Source organism: Hemicordylus capensis, chromosome 3 (assembly GCF_027244095.1).
Source record: "Hemicordylus capensis ecotype Gifberg chromosome 3, rHemCap1.1.pri, whole genome shotgun sequence".
Lineage (NCBI taxonomy): Eukaryota > Metazoa > Chordata > Lepidosauria > Squamata > Cordylidae > Hemicordylus > Hemicordylus capensis.
In genome coordinates this window covers 142,463,075-142,488,320 of record NC_069659.1, presented here as the reverse complement: position 1 = coordinate 142,488,320, position 25,246 = coordinate 142,463,075, and the positions used below count along the sequence as shown (strand labels likewise).

General features: G+C 42.6%; 1 protein-coding gene across 12 annotated transcripts in view; it reads left to right on the top strand.

The window, feature by feature from the left end:
• ARHGEF7 (Rho guanine nucleotide exchange factor 7) overlaps window positions 1–25,246 on the top strand; it is a 159,540-nt gene that overhangs the window by 18,014 nt on the left and 116,280 nt on the right. For 10 of the 12 annotated variants that reach the window (XR_008319854.1, XM_053311162.1, XM_053311158.1 and 7 more), the window contains exons 3-4: window positions 17,533–17,617; window positions 20,556–20,686. Coding sequence is in view for 10 of the 12 variants with exons in the window: in XM_053311162.1 (XP_053167137.1) it covers window positions 17,533–17,617; window positions 20,556–20,686 (216 nt within the window). In the remaining 2 variants the exon portion in view is untranslated. Of the gene's footprint in view, window positions 1–2,811; window positions 2,860–17,532; window positions 17,618–20,555; window positions 20,687–25,246 lie in introns of those variants that run through there. The other 2 variants (XM_053311163.1, XM_053311169.1) reach the window with 2 other exon arrangements.

Sequence of the window (25,246 nt, the reverse complement as noted above, 5' to 3'; positions counted from 1 at the left end):
AGGGGTTCAATTCTCTGAGGACTTGGGAGGGATGCACTACCCATCAGAGTTTTGGAACCACTGTTCTAGGACTTGGTTTGAAGGGACTGTCAAACATCCATGGGCAGAGAAGGTGCCCTCTTCCATCATTATGATGGAAGCATCAGCATACTTTTGTCCTAACTTGTAGATATCAATCATGCTGCATTTGAACTATTAATACATGCAAAATTGTCTATTTGAAGTGCCCTCTGTGGTGTTGCCATTTTAATAATAATAATAACAATAAATAAATAATGTAAGTTTTCCCATTGTCTGAAGTTGTCAGTGGAGCATATTTTCATCCCAAAATGCAATGCAAAAAAGGGGAGTGACTCACAGGTGAATGCCATGAACTTGTTAGTCTTTATTTCCAAATGTTACCCTACTATTTTCATTTACTTGATTTTGTCTTGGCTGCAGTTGAGACCCTCCTGTCCCCCATTTGATTACTTTGGCATTTAGTTCTGCTTCTTAGGTAGCTATACTTGCTTGGCACATAAGCCTTGCTTGACTCTGTTCTGTTTTAGAGCTCTATTCCGAGGGGAGGTTTTGTAAGTTTGTATTTTCCACATGTACTACAACCATTCTTCATTACTTCCTATGACACAGCACTAGAGCCCTGTTGAGGCAGATGGACTGTTGCCACGTTGGAGTGGTAGAAGTTTAAATCTGCTAAACCTGTGTCTGCATGGAATCTTTCAAGGAGCAAAAACTCCCCTTGGGCTAGGAGCTGGCAGCTCTGCACTAGAAATTCATCTACAGTGAGTGTGGATTGACTGCTTAAAGCATTTCATTTTAAATATATACCAGTGATTTCCTTGAAGGCAGCTTGTTTGACTGGATGCAGACTAGATAGTTTGTGATTGGTTCTGATTGAGAGCTGGTGCTCTGAAGCCGCTACCATGCAGAGGATACTCCCAGATGTTCCCTGTAGAAGCATTTTCAATTTAACTAATGGGTCATATAGAGCAGCTTGCTAATATGTGAATGGAGGACTTTTCACTGTGAGGGTTTATTTTTTAATCTCAACTGCTACAAAGATACAATGACTATAAACAGACAAAAATTGTTTTGTAGGCAAAACAAAAAATTGAGAGAAGAATGAAGGAACATCTACGAATTAATAAGTGGAGTAAACTATACAGTATATACATTATATCTAGTTTTCCAATAGTCAGTAAAAAGACATGATTTCAGTACAGTACAGATTTCTGTTTTGCTTGTCTGTCATCTCTTAGTTTCACTCAGTATTCTTAACTGAACTGTTCGCAGTTCTTTATTGACTTGTAATGTTCCCTGTCCCTGATCCCAGGTTACAGTTCTGTTGGGATACCCTCTTGGATTTCTCTAGTAAGCCACTAGGCTTCTTTAAAAGTAAAGTGTGCTGTCAAGTCAATTTCAACTTCTGGTACCCACAGAGCCCTGTGATTTTCTTTTGGTTTAGTCTTTCCTTATTTATCCAGACGTTTGATCATTTTGGTTGCTGCTCTTCTGGATTGTGTATAGTTTTCTGTGCCTCTATTGAGGCATGGCAACCAGAACTGAACAGAGTACTCCAGTAAAGACCTCCTCCTAATGCAACTTACAGTGAGAAAAGTACCCCCTGTGTCTTCTGTAGCAATTCTTTTGTTGTAGTACTGACTGTGATGTGTTCTTCCTTCTGGCAAAAACATGACATTGGTGACTCATAGGCAACTTGTTAATCATTAACTCTGCTTGCCTCCCCCCATCCCCATTTTTTTTTCTGAACAGCTAATTGTTGAAATAATATTTTGCTTTTAAGCTTGCTAACTTTCGCTTGGGTTAGTGACTTTAATTAAGGCCTTGTAGATTTAACACTTGATAATGTTAATGCCAGCAGATCTATGTTTGTACTTTTGGTTTTTGTTTTAAATGAGTAATGCATTATAATGTTGAAATTTTAAATGCAGTTAGTAGATTTGCTCGCTTGATCAGTACATCTATTGGCTCTTGCATCTGAATCCTATATGGGACTGTAGCTTTATAATAACAAACTTGTTATAACAGGTTATGAACCTTTTATAGGAAAGTAGAAATCTTAGACAATTGCACTTCTGGCATTGTTTGCTTGAGGCTAAAGCCCCACCCATGCTTATCTTTTAGAAAAAGGTGCAGGGAGTTTTGGTTTGATAAAATAGCTTACTTGTACCTAAGGAAGCAGGTTGGGGGACTCTAGCATCCCATCTAGGAAATTGTGACTAGCTGTCTTTACTGTCAAACAACTGATTATGGGCCATAAATAATATAGTGCTTGTCCAAATTTATTAGCTGAGATGGGCGATTCCATTTGAAGGCATCAGTCAGTGTGTTCATCTTCTTGCCTGCACTTGCCTGTCTGACAAGACATGGCACTTAAACATTGTTAGTTGAAAATTTACTTTAAAAAAGGAGTGTCAAGTATTATTAACAGGAAGAACGTCTTCCAGAACTGTGAGAAAGTTAAAAGGTTCTAGCAACCTGTCACTCTTGTTTGAAAAGGACTATACTTTCAGGAAAGTCTGAAATATTTTGATCCCAGGCATGGTTCATTTTTGAGTTACAACAAAATACAAATTAGTAGTCATTAAGTAACTATTATTTAATAGTTATTGTTGAACAGAAGTATTGGTAAGAGAAAAGTAGTATATCCTACTGTGTAACTGTGTGTATAATTTCTGATAATGTTGTTGGCTTCTTCAGTGCAATTACTCCATTTCAGCTGTTATTGATCTTACTGGAACAATAAGTGATGGTCTACTACATTAATTTGGAAGCACACTTGAAATCTGATATCCTAAAGCTGCTTTCAGTAGCATGACAGATTGGAAAAAAATTATGGTAAGTGAAATAAAAACCACAAATGGGAATGTCATTTTCCTAATAGGTTAGATGCATTTCTGCTGAAGTATTGAACCTGGAGTGCTCTAGAAATTTTTGTGACATGGAGGTTAAGTGAATGACATGCAAGGAGAAAGCATAAAGGCACACCTACGCTACAAACCTATAGTACTTTATAATGTTTATAAAGTAAAGTGTGCTGTCAAGTCAGTTTCCACTCCTGGCGACCACAGAGTCCTGTGGTTGTCTTTAGTAGAATACAGGAGTTGCCTCCTCCCACGCAGTATGAGATGATGCCTTTCAGTATCTTCCTATATCGTTGCTGCCCGATATAGGTGTTTCCCATAGTCTGGGAAACATACAAGCGGGGATTCGAACTGGCAACCTCTGGCTTGATAATCAAGTCATTTCCCTGCTGCACCATTAGGTGGCCTGTAATGTTTATATAGTTTACCTTTAGCAAATCCTGAAAACTGAAGTTTGAAGGTGCTGAGAATTCTGTGTGAAAAATGCCTAGTCTGTTCCATAGACCTATAATTTCCCAGGGAAACAGAATTACTATTGAAACTAGTCTGGCCTAATTCTTACCGAGCTGTATCTGCATTGGACTGAATGGGGTTTGGTTAGGGCTTCTATGACAAATGTTCTGTTTAAAAGAGAGAAAAAATCCATGCACATGGAAAACGTTAAGTTGGGGGAAAGGGATCTAGTCTACCCTTCTTTCTGACTTCTAGTCTTGTATGTGTTGGGGCCTTTTTTAAAAAAATGGGAGTACATTTGGTTCTTCCCTGGCAGTCTGAAATCGATACAGCCCAGGTACAGGTTTCCTTTCCTGCCTCTGTGACAACTGTGCCCTGAGACGGCAGTCCAATGGTTTTTACTACCAAGGACATGTGCATAGTCCCAATGCATAATTGGGACTTCTAAGTAAATATGTAGAAGTTTGGGCTGCAAGTATTTTCTGATGCAGGTACACTTTTTTTTCCTGGCTGCTTATTCTATCATCATGAGTATTAATTGCACAAGTGCTTGCCTGAGAGCTGGGGTAAGCCAAGAAACAGCAGCATAATGGCTGAGAGAGGGAGAAAAGTCAGGAGAGATGCTCAGTTTGGATTTCCTAGAGACTTGAAATTAAAACACCTCTAGACTGAAGAAGCCATCAGGGATATGTGTATAGCTTTCCATTGATGAGAAAGTGTGCACAGTTTTGTGCAGGGAGAGAGTTTTGCTTGAAATTTATCTGTATTCTTCTGTGGATTATGTAATATGGTTCCTCACCAAGTCTTCTGTATCTGGATAGATCAGAAATGTTTAGTTTGGATCTTTTAACACAGTTTATCTGGGAAAACAGTAATGCATAAGATAAAAATTTGATTGAGACAGAAGGGCATCTAGTTTGACTTGTATTGTAAGCTTTGCTGAGTTCCTTCCTGTGTTACATGGTACAGTGCTTGACGGACCGAACCACATTGGACTGCAGATGGAGGGTTGTATGTTTTGGTTATTGAGTGTGGTATAATGCACCCTCCCGCCAGTGTTCCCTCTAATTTTTCTCATCTATGCATGGAGTGAATTTTGTTCTGGGTAGTAGTATCAAGGCAGTGTGCATGCACATGCATTCAAAGTGGGGACTTTGTAATTCAACCAGAGCAGGATCTAAAATTAACTGAGTAGACATCAACAAACTTGTGAGTGTGAGTACATGTGAACATGTTTGAGGGAACATTGCCTCCTGCCCCTTTTTGGAAAAGTTTGCTGTCAAGGAGGAAGCTAAGCCAGAACTCTGTTCCCTGACATGCTTAAAAAAATATGTGTAGGGTTTTCTTAAAACGTGGATCAACCTTCAGACACTGAAACCTCTATCTTTTTAAAGTATTCAAGTCCAGCAAGAGAAGCACCATACAGTTCTGTTTGTTGTGTTTTAGTTTTAAGTTGGCTAACAACTGAATCCTACCTACACTTATTTGAAAATAAGGCCTGTTGAATCTGGTAGGCTGCACGTCACCATGCTTAGGATGGCGCTACTCGGTTGTTGGCCTCTTAGAGAGAAGAAAACAGCATTTTGAGTTTTAAACATAGAGCTTTGTAAGTTTGTCAGTGCCAGTGCTTAGAAACTTCCCCTGTAAAATGTATGCTTTCTAACTTGATGTTGTCCAGATTTAAAACCTTCCTTTGGTATAAGGAACCTTTTTCTTTTCTGCAGCATTTCCCCGTCAGTTTGTTATAACATATGTTTTAATGGTCCCTATACTGGTATCTGTGGGCTATTTGTGGTGTTTCAACATTAACAGTTTATGTTCTGTTACTTTGGGTGCCTTCAACTAAGAATTTGTATGGATAATATATTCAGGTTGAGTGCATATTGCTGTTTTGCCATGGAAGATACAAATTCCTCTGTGGAGGACTGAATACTCAAACTACAGATTGATGTGGCTGATTAAATGCAGTTCTTGCTGGTGCTTCCTACCCCTAGCTAGCACCTTGGTTCATTTTTAGGATTGCTCTGGGTAACGTGGTTGGGCAACTGTAATGTGTATATATAACTACTTTATAGTAGGAATGTGGATAAAACGGAGTTTGTGTTTTGAGCTTGAAACAAAATGCAGATAGCCAAAACATTTTGTTGAAACAGCGGTTGCCCTGGTTGTTCTGATGGAACAAAAACCCGAAACACTTTGAGTGTTTCGGCCATAGGGAACAATTGGGAACATTGGAACACCCCATTGTTCCCCATGGGTAGGTTCTAGGGACACCAATGTGTGTTGGGTGGTAGGACACGATAGGTGCTACCTACCACTCAACCCACAAAAGGAATGGGCAAGCAGGCAAATTTTAACACAGTTCTCACCTTTCACTAAAATCTTCATAGGATCACAAGCCAATTGGAACCTAGTGCCATTAATTATTTTTTAAAAGGAAGCCAGTGCCAGAAAACCAACCAGCAAAGGAAAACAGGTCTCCAAAATGGTGCTCGAAATGTCAAAACATTTCAAATCGAAACATGGTTGTTTAGTTCCGAGCTCGAAACAGGCCCTCTATTTATAGGGTGTTTTTGTTTTGAGCTCAAAACAACCTATTTTGAGTTGAAATGTGTTGACGTCAAAACCTTTTGCACACTAGATTTGCACATCCCTTCTTTATGGGGCCCATAATAAAGACTGCAGAGGGTAGGCATTTCTTTCCTATCTTCTTCTTCCTCCCCTCCCACCCTTTTTGCAGAGTACTGCCAAAATTCAGTAGATGGGTGACCCTATGGTATGTAAAGTGAGCACTGAATTATTTAGCTACAAGGAATGCTTAAGAGGGGTTTTTTGTTTTTTTTTTAAACCTGCCTCTAAATCTAGTCCTATTTGTTTTTCTATCTCCTTTGGGCATTCCACTTATTGTTAGTTCAAACAAATTCTTCCCCTCTCACTTGCAAATTCACTCCTAGCAGCCCCTTTCCTTTTTGGAGATAAACTAAGTCTGTGTCAACATGAATGCTAGCTTTAGCAAGCATTAACATTGGTATAGCTGTAAAACTGTACCATGGTTAGCCTCTCCAAAAAAGAGAAGGCAGGGGATTTGCATGTGAGGGGGGTGGAGGAGGAGCATGTGTGAGCCTATGGGTTACTCCTAACTTCCTGATTGCGAGTCTGTACCCAGCAATTATAACAGTCAGGCATGGATATTTCCCCTCTGTTCTGGAGCTCATCAGTAGTGGGATTAGCTTCCCAAAGAAGCTTGGAAAAACTTAAGATATAAAAGCAACATAAGCTAAAGTATCTGGCAAGGGCAACCAGCAGTAAATTCAAACCCGATGAATCCTGAGCTGCTCCTGAAAGAAAACTGTTTACTTAATGTCTCAAAATTAATAGAAAAGGGACAGAATGAACCAGAGGCTTTCCCAACTCTACCTGGCATCTCCACTTCTGCCATTAAGATGAGACAGTGCTGAACTAGATGGACCAATGGTCTGACTTGGTATAACGTAGCTTCCAATATTCCTATGAGATGGGGTATGTTCAGCATATTGATAACACGAAAGCACACATCTCCAGACAGCCTTGCCCAATGACTTCATGTAGATGTAAAGGAGAAGATATTGAACCAAAAGCCATGGGTAGTACAGTAGTCTCCAGTATTACCTGCCCTCGGCTTCAGAAAGGAGTGGGAACACCCCAGATCTACCCCTGTAAGGCAACCCAGAAGGTTACTTGGGTCAGTGGTATTGAGTTATTGACGTTCAGGAAAACCAGCAGGTGTGCATTCCCCCTGCCTGCAAGCAAGGCTGACATTGCCAAAGCCAGAATGAAAAAGTATCTCTATCTGTTTCATCCAAAAAACTCTAGTTGGGTCACAGCACCTTGCTCAAGAATGGTATACTTGTGACTGGTAGAACATGGTTAAAAAATTACAGGAATTGAAAGGCTTCTTTGTGCTTTATCATGGCCTCCTTCAAGGCTGTGGCGACCACTCCCCACCTCAAGTATTGCTTACAGATTACTGTGCTCACAAATGCTTCTTTAATGAGCAAAAGGGGAGTGGGAACATAGGAACATAGGAAACTGCCATATACTGAGTCAGACCATTGGTCTATCTAGCTCAGTATTGTCTTCACAGACTGGCAGCAGCTTCTCCAAGGTTGCAGGCAGGAATCTTTCTCAGCCCTATCTTGGAGAAGCCAGGGAGGGAACTTGAAACCTTCTGCTCTTCCCAGAGTGGCTTCATCCCCTGAGGGGAATATCTTGCAGTGCTCACACATCAAGTCTCCCATTCAGATGCAACCAGGGCAGACCCTGCTTAGCTATGGGGACAAGTCATGCTTGCTACCACAAGACCAGTTCTCCTCCATAGGTTGTTGGGTGAGCCTAGTTTTCCTTTGGTTCATGGAAGGAACTTCCACGAGTGCAGCAGTGAGTTCATATACTTCTCATCAGTTGTACTTAAACTCTCTTACTGGGATACCATTTCACAATTTATCTGTGAAGTAGCCGCAGTAAGCTAGTGCAATATCATCAAACTCCATTTTGGGGCCAAGCTGTAAAAGGCCTTGACAACTTGGCCAGTGGAGCTGTTTCAGCACCATACCAATACAATGATGACAGCAAAGTAAACTGTCTTTGCCACCATTACTGCCACATAATAGACTCTAAAATGAGCTTTATTGCCTAAATACTCCCATCCTAATGGTTTGGATTTGGCCTTTCTCCATCACTGCTATTTTGGCTGTCATCCCTGTGATTTTTATTGCCCTTTGCTCCTTAGTAAACCTAGGTGGGATCTAATTGGTGTGAGAGAGCATCTGGGAATGATGGTGTTTATCACCCAGGCCATTTCCCCATTCCAGAGGTTGACGAAGATTCCAACAGAACCATCAGCTGTACCAGTGGGGAAATTTCCCAGGGCTATCAGCAGTTGGTCATGTTCCACTCATTTCTGGGAGTGGACCATTCTAATTGAATCGTCCTTGCAGAGATTAAAAGTCACTGCAGCCTAAATCTAACTGGATAATGTACATGATTCTCTACAAGATGCTCCATCAGGTCACCATCTTTCTGCCCAGCATGCCAAATTGAGTAATGTTCTTTCATATGTGTAGGAAAACAGTATAAATACAGACACACACTGGGGATGTGCACGGAACCAGGCAGGGGTGGTTCAGTGACCAGGGACAGAGTCACACCTTAAGGGTGGGACAGAGTCCACACACCCCCACCGGCACTTGGTATTTGTAAAGTCCGTAAAAGGGCCTCTGAACAGGTTTGTGCACATCCCTAACACACATGATTGTCATGGAGACCATGAAGTCCTGACCTGCATCACACATGGAGTCCTGGGGGTAAATATTGAAGTGAAATATTGAAGCAACAAATCTGCTGGTCCTTTCCCAAGACTCTTAGCAGGGAGACTAAGGGTAGGTGGTACACCACCATAATTCCTACTTTGTCTTGAGAGCTTAACATTAGTACATAGCCATGAGATTGAAAGATTGCTGGACAGGATACCAGGAAAGGAAGATGGATTCATAAACTACAGTACCTTTGCTCCACTCATTTAGTTGAGATTGCTGCTGAACCAAGAACTCTGGCAGAGCTGATATAATTCAACTCTGCTTATCTCCTCAACTTGTCTCTAGAATAAATGCCAGGTTGACAGGCTCAACCAGTTTAAAATCCTGACTGGCTGTTGGTTTTGCCATTTACTGGCCTGGCATTTAAAAGCAAATATTTAAGGCTTGATGGGATCTTAGGCATGGAAACCTGTGATCCCATAGCTGGAAGAGAATATAGCTCACAAATGTCTACTCTCCCTTCCCCTGTTCTGGCATGTTCTTCTCCCATTACCACAATATACTTTGTTACACACAGAAGAGGATGCTTGCTTCCCTAGACTGGGATTCAGTGGCTGAGGAACGTGGACATGCGTGGTTTGATGGTATGCTCCACTTAAATTAGTGTTAAAAGGTGGCTGCTGCTGATCTTTTTAAATTAGGTCAAAAATACTTTGCGGTACTTCTGCAACTTGACTTTTTATGGCTCCTCAGAAGAAATTTTCTCTCAAAATCCAATTATAGGTATATCTGACTGTCTAATATCACTCCCAGATTACTGTTTATATATTTGATGTTCTTCTGCCATAAAATCTCTGACCAGTGCTCTAGTCACACAATCATTTCCCCCCCAATGGAATCCAGCTAACCAAGTGTTAGTGGTTACATTTGAAATCTGTTTCCTACAGTCATGTAATTGTTGGCTAATAATAATAATGATGATGATGATAATAAACTTTATTTGTTAGCCACCCCAGAACAAATGGTTCCCTGGGCAGCTCTCAGCACAAAGTTAAACATCTGTTAAAAATACTCAAAATACAACAAACAAATCACAACACAAAACAAATACAATACGTTTTAAAACTGCTTAAAAATCAATTTTAAAATCAGTTATTTAAAAGCTGGAGTGAACAGAAAAGCCTTTACCTGGCATCTAAGAAAAGATGGTGCCAGGCAAGCCTCACTGAGAAAGCTTTTCCATAAATGGGATGCCACCATAGCACTGGTGTAATATGAACAAAATGCCCAGCCCCCATTAATAATCTTGCAGCCCTGTTTTGTACCAACTTCAGTTTCTGAACAGTTTTCAAAGGCAGCCCCATGTACAATGCATTGCAGTAATCTAAGCAGGAGGTTACCAGAGCATGGGTAACCGTAGCCAAGCTATCTCCATCCAGGTGAGGTTTCAGTTGGCATATTAGGTGAAGCTGATAAGCGCTCTGAGCCACGAAGGCTACTTGAGTCTCTAGCGACATTGTTGGATTGATGAGCACCCCCAGAATGTGAACTTGGTCTTTCAAGAGGAATGCAGCCACATCCAGAACTGGCTGAACGTTATTCACCGGGGCAGAAGAAACACTTACCAGCAGTACTTCTATCTTATCTGGATTGAGTCCCAACTTGTTCACCCTCATCCAGTCCATTACTGCATCCAAGCACTGGACTCAGGACAGTCTCTGCCTCACCTGCATCTGATTAAAATGAGATACAACTGAGTGTAATCTACATACTGATGGCACCTCAGGTCAAATCTCTGGATGATGTCTCCCAGTGGTTTCCTGAAGATGTTAAACAGCATAGGGGAAAGAATGGGAATCCTATGGAACCCCAAAGCACAGCTGCCAAGGGGTTGAGCAGTAATTCCCCCAGCTCTGCCTTTTGGAAACAGGCTTTTAAATTGTTTGGCTTATGGCCCAAAGGATTAAGTATAGAAGTTTTTGGCAGGCTGACTTGTCTTGTGAATGTGGTATGATCAATGCTGTCCCCATGTTGACTCAATCATTATTAACAAACTTTTCCAAAGCATGATATGCTATGATTTTATCATGTTAGAACATCCACAGGATTAACTACTGTGCCCCAAACAACTTGTGTTGCTTTTTGGCTACATAGGAGGTCTGTCGTAACCTTTATACCTACTGTATACTACCTTATATAATATGTAAAGTAATGAAGTATCATACATTGATATTCATAAATATAAGTGAAATGCCTTTCTGGATACCAGTGTATGTTGAAATCATAAAGGTGCAACAAATTGCTTTGCAGAACATCAGTCCAAATATTCAATTGAGTGCATTCAGTATTTGCCAGCCCTGATTCATCAGCTCTTCAGTATCTGACACAAGTTTCCCCCAGCCCTGCTTCCTGAGATTATTTGAAAGTGGAATTGAATTCTGGGCCTTGTATTACTGAGCTGTTAGCCAGGGGCATATCTCCTAGGAGGTGTGGTGGCAGCCTCAAGTGGCAAATGTGCCACAGGGCAGTAAGTACAGGCACCCCACCACAAGCATTGCCTCATCTGTCTGCTGCCACTATGCTTGCCTCACCTCTGCTACCCCATCTCTTGGTCTTTTCTCTCTTTCTGCCTCTGCTCCCCACATCATTGGCCCTGATGCTGCCTCTCTTCCTCTTCACTGTCGGGCCAGCCTCAGTTTCTGGGACATGCTACTGCTTGGCAGTGTAGGCCGGCGGTGAGGCAGTGTGGCTGGAACTTGCATCCAGTGGCAGCTTCTCATAGTTGCTGGGGCCACTGCTGCATCAGCACCAGAAGTTTGTTTGTGCGCTCTCTCTTTTGTTCCTCCCTCAACAAACTTGAGACAAAGTAGACATGTTTGTTGCTGGAGGGAACAAAGAATAAGAGCACAAGTAAGCAAGTTGCTGGTGCTGATGACAAGAGGCAGCTGCCCCTGCTTGCAAGCTCCATCCAAGCTGCCTTGCTGCTGGTCTCCAATATGAAGCAGCGGCATGCCTTGGAAAGTGAGCCTGGGCCAGCAGTGAGAAGGAAAAGGGATGGAGAATGGAACCTGGGTGTTGTTGGTGTTGCTCTGCCCCAGAGGGTGGGGCTGGCTGGGTTCAGGCAGCTCATTGCTGTGTGTTTCAAGTGGCAAATGGCAACAAGAAGGTGCTGCTGTTGACATTTCTGTAATCCTGAATTAGCTGCTTTTGTATTTTTTTCTTTAGTGCTCACCTCTCCCCTAAAGAGTATACATTCTGCCAAACTTCTTAATATGAAGAGATTTTAAGCAGTGCTTTTTTGCTGTGTTGGTGAACATTTAGGTACTAGTTATTAATAGTACATTGGTGATCACTATTATATTCTTGGTTTAAAAAAAATCTAATAAAACATGAAGTCACTTCCATAAGAACAGACACATATCCTTCTCTTCCCACCCTCTATACTTCATCCTATTGTTTGGCTTCCTGTTAAGTAACACAGACCTCAGTATGTAGATGATCATATTATGATGAGCCAATCAACTTGTTCCCGACATCCCAGTTAGTCTCAGCCTGACAGGAAACAGAAGCTTTTTAACATCCTGTTTTTCTTCAGTTCTTTTAACATACTGGTTTTGTGGACCACTTTTGCTAGGTGAGAATCCACAATGAAGGTGAGCCTAAATCCTAACTTTTTGTTTTCTATAGACCAATCATTTTATTATGTGAATTTAACATATAAAAAAACTTAACATATTTCTGTGTGGTAGGTTTTCTGCTTGCTGTTACTTTAGTGCTTTAGTTCAAAAAAAGATTTTGTGCATAGGAAACTAATTTGAAGCCATATCGGTTTTAACAGTTTCTGTAATGTGTATGGTTGAGAATATTGAGGAGCGGGGCAGGCAGTGTCAGGGACCCGAGGTTGGGACTGGGCAATTAATGTTTAAAATATGTAGATGTTGAGATAAATAACATGTATGTGAAACTTTGATTTGCTTTAAACCCTTTATTATGCTACCACTACCAAATTTAATCCTAATTTGAGTTTCTAACACTAATTTTGGTATTGCACTCAAGTGGCAATGCGGAGAGAAGTAAGTGGACACAGTATGAAAGTTCAAAACCAAAGAAAATAACTTGACTCTTGTACAATTGCTTCAATGATTTCTTATTCACTACAATGTAGGGTCAAATGGGTAATGGTTTCTGAGACAAAGTAACAGCCTTAGAACTGGCAAGACTGTATGCCACCTCTTATACTTCAAACTTGTATACAAACTTAAGTTACTTATATAAGGTTGTGTCAGTACATCAACAAAGGCTTGATCAAGTTATTGAGGTGACTGTTTAGAAATAACAAGCTTCTTTAGACTTTCAGCACCTTTACTGGGATACAACTCTCTTGACTATATATCCAGTGTAATGATGTACAGTGTACCACACACACTCAGCATTTACATTTGATAAGAACATAAGAACACAAGAACAGCCCTGCTGGATCAGGCACAAGGCCCATCTAGTCCAGCATCCTGTTTCATACAGTGTACCCACCAGATGCCTCTGGGGAGCTCACAGGCAAGAGGTTAGTGAATATCTTCTCTTGTGCTGTTGCTCCCCTGCAACGGTATTGAGAGGCATCATGCCTCTGAGGCTGGGGGTGGCCCACAGCCACCAGACTAGCAGCCATTGATAGACCTATCCACCATGAATTTGTCTAAGCCCCCTTTAAAGCCATCCAGGCTGGTGGCCATCACCACATCCTATTTCAAAGAATTCCATAGATTAATTATGCTCTGTGTGGAAAAGTACTTCCTCTTGTTGGTCCTAAATTTCCCGACTTTCATTTTCATGAGGTGACCAGAGAGAGAGAGAGAGAGAGAGAGAGAGAGATCTGTCTCTGTCCACCCTCTCCACTCCTTGCATAATTTTATACACCTTGATCATGTCTCCTCTTAGTCGCCTTTTTCTAAGGTAAAGAGCCCCAGATGCTGCAGCCTAGCCTCACAAGGAAAGTGTTCCAAGCCCCCCTGATCGTTTTGGTTTTCCATTTCTATAATATCCTTAAGATAAGGTGACCAAAGCTGTACTCAGTACTCCAGATGTGGCCGCACAATAGATTTGTATAAGGGTATTAACATATTAGCATTTTAACTTTCAATCCTCTTCCTAATGATTCCTAGCATAGAATTAGCCTTTTTCACAGTTGCCGTGCATTGAGTTCACACTTTCAATGAGCTGTCGATGACGACCCCAAGATCTCTCTCTTGGTCAGTCACCGACAGCACAGATCCCATCAGCGTATATGTGAAGTTGGGGGTTTTTGCCCCAGTGTGCATCACTTTACACTTGCTTACATTGAACTGCATTTGCCATTTTGTTGCCCACTCCCCCAATTTGGAGAGAACTTTCTGGAGCTCCACACAATCTGTTGTGGATTTCACTACCCTAAATAGTTTAGTGTGATCTGCAAATTTGGCCACTTCACTGCTTAGCCCAACTTCTAGATCATTTATGAACAAGTAAAGAACACTGGTCCCAGTATTTATCCCTGGGGGACCCCACTTTCTACCTCCATTGTGAAAAACTGTTCATTTATTCTTACCGTTTCCTATCCTTCAACCAGTTACCGATCCACACATGAACTTGTTTCCCTATTCCATGACTGCTAAGTTTACTCAAGGGCCTTTGGTGGGAACTTTATCAAAAGCCTTATGGAAGTCCAAGTATACTATGTCAACAAGATCACCTTTATCCACATTCCTGTTGACACCCTCAAAGAACTCCAAAAAGTTAGTGAGGAAAGACTTTCCCTTGCAGAAGCCATGCTGGTTCTCCTTCAGCATGCCCTTTTCTTCTATATGTTTAACAATTTTGTCCTTCAGTATGCTCTACATCAACTTACCCTGCACCGAAGTTAAGCTGACCGGCCTGTAATTCCTTCCTGGCTTCTGCAGAAGAAGCAGCAACAAAGGAGCCTTCATCAGTTTCTTAACACACACACACAGAGCGCGGTTCTCAACAGCAGGTGTTTGGGGGTTCACATGAGTGCATTTGAGCCTTTCCGGTGCTACTTGTACCATGTATTGATGCTGTTTGTGTGAGATAGGATGAGGAGGAGAAATCATGTGTGTATCAGACGTGTAGATGTAAAACGTGTATATTAAACACAACACTTTGATTTAAGTCTCAGATATGAACACTCCCTTTGTTTTAATGTGTTCAGATGAAGTTATTGCATTTGTTCTCAAATGTCATGAACAGCGCAATATTGTGCATGTTTACTCAGAAGTGTTCCAGTGAACTCATGGAACTCCTAAGTATATGTGCACAGGATTGCAACCTAAGCCTGTGCGAATGTGCTATGGACCAAATCCCATTGTGCTTAGCACTTTCACAGTTGAAAAAGAGAGACCTCCTCTGGTACATCAAAGAGTATGGGAAACTCTAGGCCTATGCATGCTGGAAAATATTGGATCTGTTTGATCTAATATTATGAATATTGTAATCAAACATTGGGACCCTTAGAAATAGTGCTATTGTTATCTGCTTTCTGATTAGAAATCAGACTAAAGTAAGAAAAATTCCCTCTTACGGCAGCTGCTATAACTTTGTTCAGTACTTTCTCTCTGTTTTGTTTGACAAGGTGCTCTTGTGCACCACACTATTGCAAAAGGAAGAAAACAATACATAATTCCTTTTGAAGTAGCGCAGTTGAGCAAGAGCACCTTTTGATTCTTCTCAAACCAAAGAACAACAGCCATCTATGGCGGAGGGCGGGATTCAGAGCGTGGTAATGGCTGGGCAAACAGCTCTGAAATTTGGCACCCAGATAGTGGAGGATGGAAAAACTCTTGTGTATTTAATTTCAGGTAATTTGGTCAATGCATTAATTTTTAATGATTTTTTAAAAAAATATTGAATGAGTCTTAGATTTGAAGTTTGTTTGGTTTTTTTTTAACTGCCATTCTGATAGTGGGATTTCGGCTTAATTAAAAATCAGTGCATTGACCTATTTACCTGAAATTAAATATGCAGAGTTCTGCCATTCCGCACTACCTGTGTGACACTTTTCAGAGCTCTTTGCCCAACTATCACTGTGAGATATTTTTCCCATAGATGGTGATGTGTGTTGGTTGGAGAAGCTGCTCTTGCACAACTGTCATGGCTCAGATGTCTGACTCAGAAGAGTCAGAGCAGGAGGATTCGCCTGCTACTGAGGGCTCAGAGGCACAGCAACAGGATTTGGCAGGGAGACCAGACTCTGGAGCTGAGGATTTGCAACAGCTGCCAGACATGATTTCTGATGGGGTGGAGCCTGGAATTTCACCTGTCTTGAGAAGGCTTCTCAAAAGGCAAGCTCAGTGGCAGTCACGCAGGCGCAGGAGATCACAAGAGAGGAAGCCAAAGTGCTGACTCAGGGAAGCCTGATTGGCTGCTGGTTCTCTTGAGCCATATATATTTAGCAGTCTCACTTGCTCAGATGCTGTTTGCAACTTTTCACTGGCTGCAGACAGTGTGCTATTTGAATTCCAAAACTTTGTCCGAGATCCAGTTTGCCTTGTTTCTGCTTTCCTGCTTTATTCTGTTAATTCCTTGCTTCTGTCGTCCTTCGCTATTTTCATTCCTTGCTCTGTGTTTTCTTTTCACTTATTACTCAGTTATTGTTAGAGGGGGGTACCTAGTTCAGTTCAGGGGACTTAATTTATTTACTGTTTTTCTTTGTGAGCCTTTTATTTTTCATTTGTGCAGTTCCACTGCCACTTTCTGTTAACTCACCGGGGAGTGCTGAAGGGGGTTGTAAATCATGTTGGGTTAGCTGAGCTAACAGACTTACGACAACAACTGTGCTACTTCAAAAGGAGGATTTCTGACTCCAATATTGGTTTTCTTCCTCTTACAGTAGTAGGGGGTGCAAAAGAGTGCCTTGCCAAACCAGAGAGAGGGAGAAAAAGCTCAGATAATAGTTACCATGGCTGTGATTGGTGATAGGAAGGGGAAATATTGCTAGAACTGCAGAAAGCGCCTGTGGATGCCACTTGTATTTCTGCCACCATGTTCTAGTCTGATATTTTTATCAATATTCTAAGAGCCATTCCAATCTGATATAGGCTTTCTTATATCAGAGCAGAATATCCCCAATATGTCTGATATTGTTGTTATTGGACCTGATCAGAATTATTCCCAACTAGCTGGGTCAGGCGCAGAGCATCAGTGCCTCCGCTGGCCCGCATCTCCCCCACCCCATGCTTTCTGGCAGGTGGGCGGGCCGGCCCGCCACCAACTCCCACCTGCCAATTCCTGGTGGCCAGCTCGCTGTTGCCTCCTGCTCCGCCCCACCACCGCCTCCTCCTGGTGGCTAGGCCAGCCCAGCCCGCCACTTCTTGTTCCCGGCGGCCTGCCAGCCTGGCCTGCTACCACTGCCATTGTCTCCCTGCCCCTATCTCCCAGGCAGCTGCTCTCGCGAGAGCTGCCACACATGGGATTAGCGATGGGTACACCTAGGATAAATAAATATATAGATATGTCTGATATTGTTGATATTTGACCTGATACTGCTATCAGATAGATCTGACTGCACAATTCTAGGAAATAAGTATTCAAGAAGATGGCGTCTCAGATATTTAAACGCCAGACAGTTAATGTATATAATAAGAGTCATAATCAGCATTTTGAATTGGGCCTGTAAGCCAATAAGCTAAGCAGCCAGCACAACTGAACATTCATAACATGTTCTCTGCAATGCACCCCTGTCAGGAGACAGGTTACCACATTTTTCATCAGATACAGCTTCTGAACAATGTTGAAAGACCGTTTTGTTAAAATAATTAGTGTTAAGGGCTTTGATGAGAACTCCTTGTACACTGTTTTTTCTTTCTAGTGTGACTTTTCACTTAAATGTGATTTTTGGTTTCTTTTTTTAGACCTTTGATGCAAATGATCTTTATCAAGGACAGAACTTCAACAAGGTGCTTAGCTCCTTAGTCGCCCTAAATAAAGTAACAGCAGGTAAGTAGATTCTTTTTTATATGCTCACCATCCAAGCTAAACATGTTGATAACTGTAGCTTCTATTAAACAGAAAAGTTGTAGTCAGTTGCATCCCACTTGTTACTACTTGACTGTCTTGAGCTACAAATATGACATTTCAACTTTCTCAGCAGCATGGATATACTTTGATTTATGGGTTTAGTATGTGTCTCCTCTTCCCTTGTTGAAGATGAAATGTTCAAAAGTCCTCTTAAACTTCACTGGTGATAGTGTGTCTTCGGATATCAAATTCCAGCTTTCTAGCAATTGTTGATTTGCTGTAGCAGCATTAGATTGTTTTATTTCTTCTTTTATGAAATGAACATGGTTTCATTTTCAGATTTTTCTGTCGGTCCATGGAATGAATTCTAATGCTCATAAGTTCCATTAGGAATCCTAATGAAATTCCTAAGACACATTGAAATTAGGAATCTGGTAGCACCATTCATATACATTGTGCTTTACAAAGAATAAGATGACAGTTGCTTGCTCTGGGGAGTTTATATTTTAGATATGGATGCAAGGAATTTCAGAGGAAGAGGAGGCAAATGGAAGCAGGGGTAAACAGTGGAAGAATATGCAGTTGTTAAAGTAGGGAATGGGGACAAAGGTGTTGTGCCAAAGCCTTCATGGAAAAGGTTGGTTTTAAGAAAAGTTTTGAAAGAAGTAAGTGAGGAGGTTGCAAGCAGGTCTTCCAGGAGGCAGCCCTAAGAAGAAGGAAGAAAAGGTGGAGTTGTTTGAGGGAGCAGGAGACCTGGAGGAGTGGTGGAGCTAGAGGAGTGTAGGTAATGGATTATAAGAGCTGAGAAATAAGGAGGGATAAAGCCAGAGTTCCACAAATTTAGACTTCACTCACTAGTCATCAGCCATTACTTGTGGTTGCCACCTATTCTGGTGAGGAGATCTGTGTGTAGTGCTGGCTATCCTGATTGCCAGGTTTTTAGATGCTTGGGCAAGGCCACAGAGAGTTCTGAAAAGATTGGCATTGAGCATTGAATTTGTGCTGGATCTAGGAGTGGACAGAAAGCCAGCAAAGGATGTAAGGAAGGGTGTGATGTGGCTGGTGCAATGAGAGAGGTAAATAATTTGGACAGCAGAATGCTGTGTGGAGGTGAGGAGTCTGAGATGGGCCACCAGAAAGGAGAAGGTTGCGCTAGTCAAGATTGAGAGATGTCTAAGTATGAACTAGTGTGTTTGAAGAGGGGCAGAAAAGCAAAGCTATTTTCTTGTAATGTTGTGATGGGAGTTCTGATGGGAGAAGTTGCATGATTTAGCAACAGATAGAATATGGGGGAATAAAGGAGAGAGAGATGAGTCAAAGATAAGACCAAGACTTTAAGCATGTCCAGCAGGATGGATGGTGACACTGTCACGTGGCTGTGACTAACTTAAATCCCATTAATTTGTCTCATTGATTTCAATAGTGCTTAGTCATGACTAACTTGCTTTGGATACAATCCAGTGCATACCAAATTTTCTAAGTCATAAGAGAAGTATTCGATCAATGTTCATACACCAGTAAAGCTGTCTATCTCCCTCCTATCTATATAATATACTTGCTTTTTTAATATTGGTATTCCTCAGCTCAGCTAAGGAGAATCTGGATCATGAGCCGTTGGCATTCATGAGTAATGGGTGCTGCGCCTGTGCAGGGACCTTGTGGATAGATTTAGTAGCTCCTCACTGCACCCCCTCTGTGTACACGTGCATTTTACAGCACCATGTCTGAGCCATGCACATGCTCAGTGTGTCCTTTATTTTCGGCAGTTAGGGCACTGTTTTGATCAGTTCCTTTCTGACTGCCATAGCATCGACATCTCGTAGTCATCTGCTCCTCGGATCTGAAAATAAATAAAAGTTTTCGTGTTTTCTTGGTTTTGAGCTTGGATTGTTTTTAACAATTCTTTTGGATTGTGGACTTTGAAACTATTGGGAGACTTCAGAACGACTGCAGATTACTCTTTTGATAATCAGACAGACTTGTTGACTTGTTTCACAGTTGCTTAAAACCATTATGGAAAAGAAAATTACTTTTAAACTATATAAGGAATGCAAAGCTACCATCTACTGATGTTATTGACTCTTGTCTGTTGTGCCTGGGAGAACAACATAACTCAGCTGCATGTAAGACTTGCTCATGGAAGCAACCACCATTCACATATCGCTTGCAGAATCACAAGTTATGGGCTTAAATTGAATGCACATCCATGCGTATTCAATGAAAGCAATGCAGTGCGGATTTAAAATATTTTCACTTCTTCACATTTGCATGCATGTTTCATTTGCCCCATGGTCCTTCAAACTGCAAAGCATCACTATATCTTGCGATTTAAAGAATCCTTGTTGCATGCAGGCGAGGAAGAACTGGACTCAAAAACCGTGTGCACATGTTCTCAGAGCCACCCAACTTCTCACAATTTGGGCTGCAGTAGAAGGCAAGCAAGCAGCTTCTCTTACTACTTTTCAATCTATATTTCCACTCTTGTTAGTGAAGACTTGAACCTGTATGGTACTCGCTGCTACCAGTGTTTTTCTGAAAGCTTGAGGGTGGCCTTTGGGTACAGCCCACGGTCCTCGCTGGCTTTCATGGGTTTGGGGTTGGCATGGCTTATTTAAAGCAGGATTTTTCTGCATATCTGGCTATTCCTTTTTCTCTAAAGATGCTCTTGAACTATTTTGATACCCAGCCCATGAATGATATTACTTTATAGATACATTCTGTATATATTTACAGATATATTTATACATTTCTATTGGTTTGAGTGAAGCTACTTTCATGTATGTGTAGGATTGCAGTCTTAGGCATACTTTTCTGTGATTTGCACACTTACATTTTAAGAAATCTTGCTAGTCTCTAGTATGCACTTGATCTATGGTTCTCTTTCTGAAATTTCAATGTTTCCTGGTAATCTTTCCAGACATTGGGCTAGGAAGTGATTCTGTGTGTGCAAGGCCATCATCTCACCGGATAAAGTCATTTGATTCCCTGGGATCCCAATCTTTACATAGCAGAACTTCAAAACTTTTTCAGGGCCAGTATCGAAGTCTGGTAAGTGACCCATTTTTAATCTCTTTTTCTTCACTCTCCTTAATTAGTGCTGCAAAGTGAGAAGCTTGACTCAGATTCACAGATACATGATAGTTAACTTCTCACCTGTTAGTACCAGAAGCCTCAGACCTTTTACAATTTTGGTGCTCTTTTGAGAGACAAGGTCTCAAAACATTGTTGAACTGGGAAAGATGCAGAAGAGGGCAACCCAGATGATTAGGGGCCTGGAGCACCTTCTTAATTTGATTTATTTATTTGAAATATTTCTATACTGCCCAAAACTTGCATCTCTGGGTGGTTTGCTTATGAGGCAAGGCTACAGCATCTGGTGCTTTTTAGTTTCGAAAAGAGGCGACTATGGGGAGACATGATCGAGGTGTATAGCATTATGCATGGAGTAGAGAGAGTGGACAGAGATAATTTTTTTCCTTCCTCTCTCACAACACTAGAACCAGGGGTCATCCCATGAAACTGAAGGCCAGAAAATTTAGGACCAACTAAAGGAAGTACTTCTTACAGCGTATAATTAATCTGTGAAATTCTCTGCCACAGGATGTGGTGATGGTCACTAGCTTGGATGGCTTTAAAAGGGGCTTAGACAAATTCATGGAGGACAGGTCTATCAGTGGCTACTATTCTGGTGGCTCTAGGCCATTTCCAGCCTCGGAGGCAAGAAGCCTTTAAATACCAATTGCAGGGGAGCAATAGCTAGAAAGAAGGCATGCCCTCACCTCTTGCCTGTGGGTTTCTCAGAGGCATCCGGTGGGCCACTGTGGGGAACAGGATGCTGGACTAGATAGGCCTTTGGCCTGAACAGGGCTGTTCTTATGATCTGCTTTCGGATAATCTGTGATTCAGAGTTGATTGTAATTTAGTGAGTTGAAGTCCATTGAAATCAATAGGCCTAAATGTGCTTAACTCGGTTGGATTGTGACCATGGAGTCATAAACTGAAGTATTGCAAGTAGAGCTCATGGTCATCCAATTCCATCCCCTTTGTCAACTAAAATGTTTAGGTAATCCTTCACAGAATATATTATAGTAGTTCTTCTTTGTGGTCTCTGTGCATTACACATGGGATTTGCGTCTGCGCAGAGCTCCCATCCGGAAACTTCCAAAGCTGTAAGTTATTAGGAAAAAAGGGCTGGAAAACCAGCCCCCCCATCAGCAAATGTACCACACTCCTTCAGTCTCTCTTCGACCGCCGCAGTTACTGCAGCTCTTGTTGTCGCTTTGCCTACGATATACGTATTTATAATTAACTTTTTAATTGTTTTTGTTGGGTTTTTTTCTGACTTCTTGTCCCCTTGTTTGCTTCATCGGTCACACTTTGCATTTTTATTTTGATTGGGAATGCGCCCTACCCCCTTTTGTGGCCGCGTATGGCCACAAGAATTATTTTCAAAAACTTCTCCAAGTGTTACCCCAAGCTGCCTTCCTCTGATGGACATTCATTATGCTTAACTTGCTTGGGGGAGTCACATTGTACTGACCTTTGCTCTGTCTGTAAGGGTTTTACTAGGCAAGCCCGTCGTAGTCAGGCTGCCCGACTTCGTGCCTCTCTCTGAGAGAGAACCCTCCTAACTAGCTCTTCTGCAGCGGGGACTCCAGAGCTACCACTACCAGCTCTAATTTCTCTCCCCTGTAAGGGAGGTACACCAACTGCTCTGCACGCTTTCCCCTCTACGGGAGGCATACCGGCTGAGGAAGCCATGAAAACTGTGCCCGATGTACTGCTCAGGCCTCTGATACTGCCCACGCCACCCGCAGTTGTTTCCCCTCCAACTCACATTGCTGCTCTGTTGCCAGGACCATCAGTTTTGTCACTTTCTCGTCCCGTGCCCAGCTGTGGCTCCTTCTGCCTCCCCTGCCGGCTTTTGTCTCCTGGGCCCAAGTGGTATGCAGTCGACCCCGACTACAGGGCAAGTACTTGCTAAAAAGAAAGGGGTGGAGCCAAAGTTGAACTTGATGGGAGCAACAGCAAAGGCAGTTAAGAAAGCTGCATTGCTAGCTGCGGCTGTTTCAGCGCAGCCACTCGGATCGGTACCGACAGAAACTACGTTGGTACTGAAGAAGAAGAAAAGGAGGAAGGCACCGGTGCCAGTACCTTCAGAAACACTGCCTGCACCTTTGATACCACATGAAGGGCAGTTTAAAGAGGAGCAACCAAAGGGCAAAAAGAGGAAAATCAAGCATTTAATGCCATTGGTTCTGATTCAGCCCTTGGTTCCTGTCCTGCCGGAATGTGAGCAATCGGACCTTGAATCTATAGCAGACCCGCTCAGTGACAATTCTAGCTTGCGCAGCAGGAGTCCTAGTATTTCTTCTAGGAAGTCACAACGCAAGAGGCGTAGGAGCTACTCTAGAGACAAGTCCTATTCACCAGATTATTCTTCTCAAGGAGATGACCCAGAGTACTATGAGTATTCGTATGATTGATTGATTGATTGATTTCTATACCGCCCTTCCAAAAATGGCTCAGGGCGGTTTACACAGAGAAATAATAAATAAGACGGATCCCTGTCCCCAAAGGGCTCACAATCTAAAAAGAAACATAAGATATACACCAACAGTCACTGGAGGTACTGTGCTGGGGGTGGATAGGGCCAGTTACTCTCCCCCTGCTAAATAAAGAGAATCACCACGTTAAAAGGTGCCTCTTTGCCAAGTTAGCATACTATGACTACTACGCACCTGATTTTTGCCCTAACCCTCACTATATGTATATGGACATTGCATGCTATGATGATCGGTACCATTGTGTGGGACATCAAAGACGTAGGTGGTGCCCAGGTCCTGATCCCGCTCACCCTCCTGCTCCCCATTGCATCCATGATCTCGCTCAAGATTCCCGTATGAACCTCCAAAACCAGTACTGGTGCCCATCCCGCAACCACCATTCCCGCAAGGTCCGATTCTGGAGCAGCCACTGATTCCGACTCGCTCTGTACCCGCATGCCCTCCTCCACCTCAAAGCCCTCCGCCTCAGATCCCAATTCCAGATGACTCGGGGGGCACGTCAGACTCTAGTGTGAACTCATCAGATTTGGAAGACTCTAAGGATGGAGTTCCCACACTTGTGCCTGTGGAAGGTACGTAGGATATGGGAGATAGTACTTCGATGGAGGACTCTAAACACTACGTGGAGCACTTGATCCGCATGGCAACCTCACTGGGTCTGGAGGTTCATCAGCAGATCTCTCAGTTGGAAGATCCTGTGTTCCAACTCATTCAGGTGGACTCGAATGTTCGTGTAGCTCTACCACCGGTACCTACACTAGTCCAAGACGTCAAGGCATCTTAGGAGAAACCTGCTTCAGTCTCTGCAACCTTGAAGAGGCTGGAAAATATGTATCAGATTCAGCCTAGAGACACAGCCTTCCTGACAAAACACCCGGTACCAAACTTGGTGGCAGTGGAGTCTGCCCAAATGTGCAATAGACATCATGTGTTACATGCTCCAGTAGATAGAGAGAGAAAGAAGCTAGACTCTTTGGGAAAGAAAACATACTCCACATCAGGCCTCCTTGTACGGGTGGCTAACCATCAGGCTTGCTGGGCAAGATACCAGCATTTTCTTCTGGAAAAGTTGTCACCTTTCCTCCACTATCTGCAACAGGATCAGAGGGATGCTGCGCTGGTCTTTCTCAATGAAGGCCTCCATGTAGCAAAACAGCAACTCCATTCCTCTAGACACGGTGCTGACTGTGGTTCCTGCTCTATGGCATCTGCGCTTGCCCTACGGAGACATGCTTGGCTGTGGTGGTCCTCATTGTCACAAGAGGCCAGGTGGTGCATTGAAGACTTAACGTTTGATGGAGAGGCCCTGTCTGGCAATACAACAGATGACACCCTCAAGAGAGTTCAAAAATTTCGTACCACAGCTTGATCGATGGGCTTCTCTCATCCTTCTGCATCCATTTCTAACATGATGAAACAAAGACAGTGGCCACACTATACCCAATCCAGGCAGCCTACCTTCCACTCCAGAGATTCCTTTCATAACCAACAGTGCTTCCAGCAACGGAGAACCCCAGTCTCAGGGCCGGGTAACAGACCACAGGCTAATCTCAGGGCAAAGACCCCCTACCACAAACATCAATGACACTACCGTGAGGCGACCCCTGTTGTCGTCTTACGGGGCTTGGAGGGCAATTACTTCAGATGCGTGGGTCCTGGCCATCATCGGGAATGGGTACAAAATAGTATTTGACACATTGCCCCCCTTTTCGGGTATCTGCACCATGCCTCCATCCTCCCATCTATTGACAGAAGTAGACTCCCTCCTTCACAAGGGAGCTATCCAGTGTGTTCAAGGGAACAAAAAACGGGTTTCTACTCAAGGTACTTGAATATCTCTATCGTATCGCACCACTGCAAATACCTGAGGTTTTGTATAGGCTCCCAGTGATACAAATATACTGTTCTTCCTTTTGGACTGGCCTCTGCCCCACGCGTGTTTACAAAATGCATGGCGGTGGTGGCAGCCCACCTGCGATTGCAAGGCATCACGGTTTTCATCTACTTAGATGACTGGTTGCTGGTGTCATCCTCAAGGACC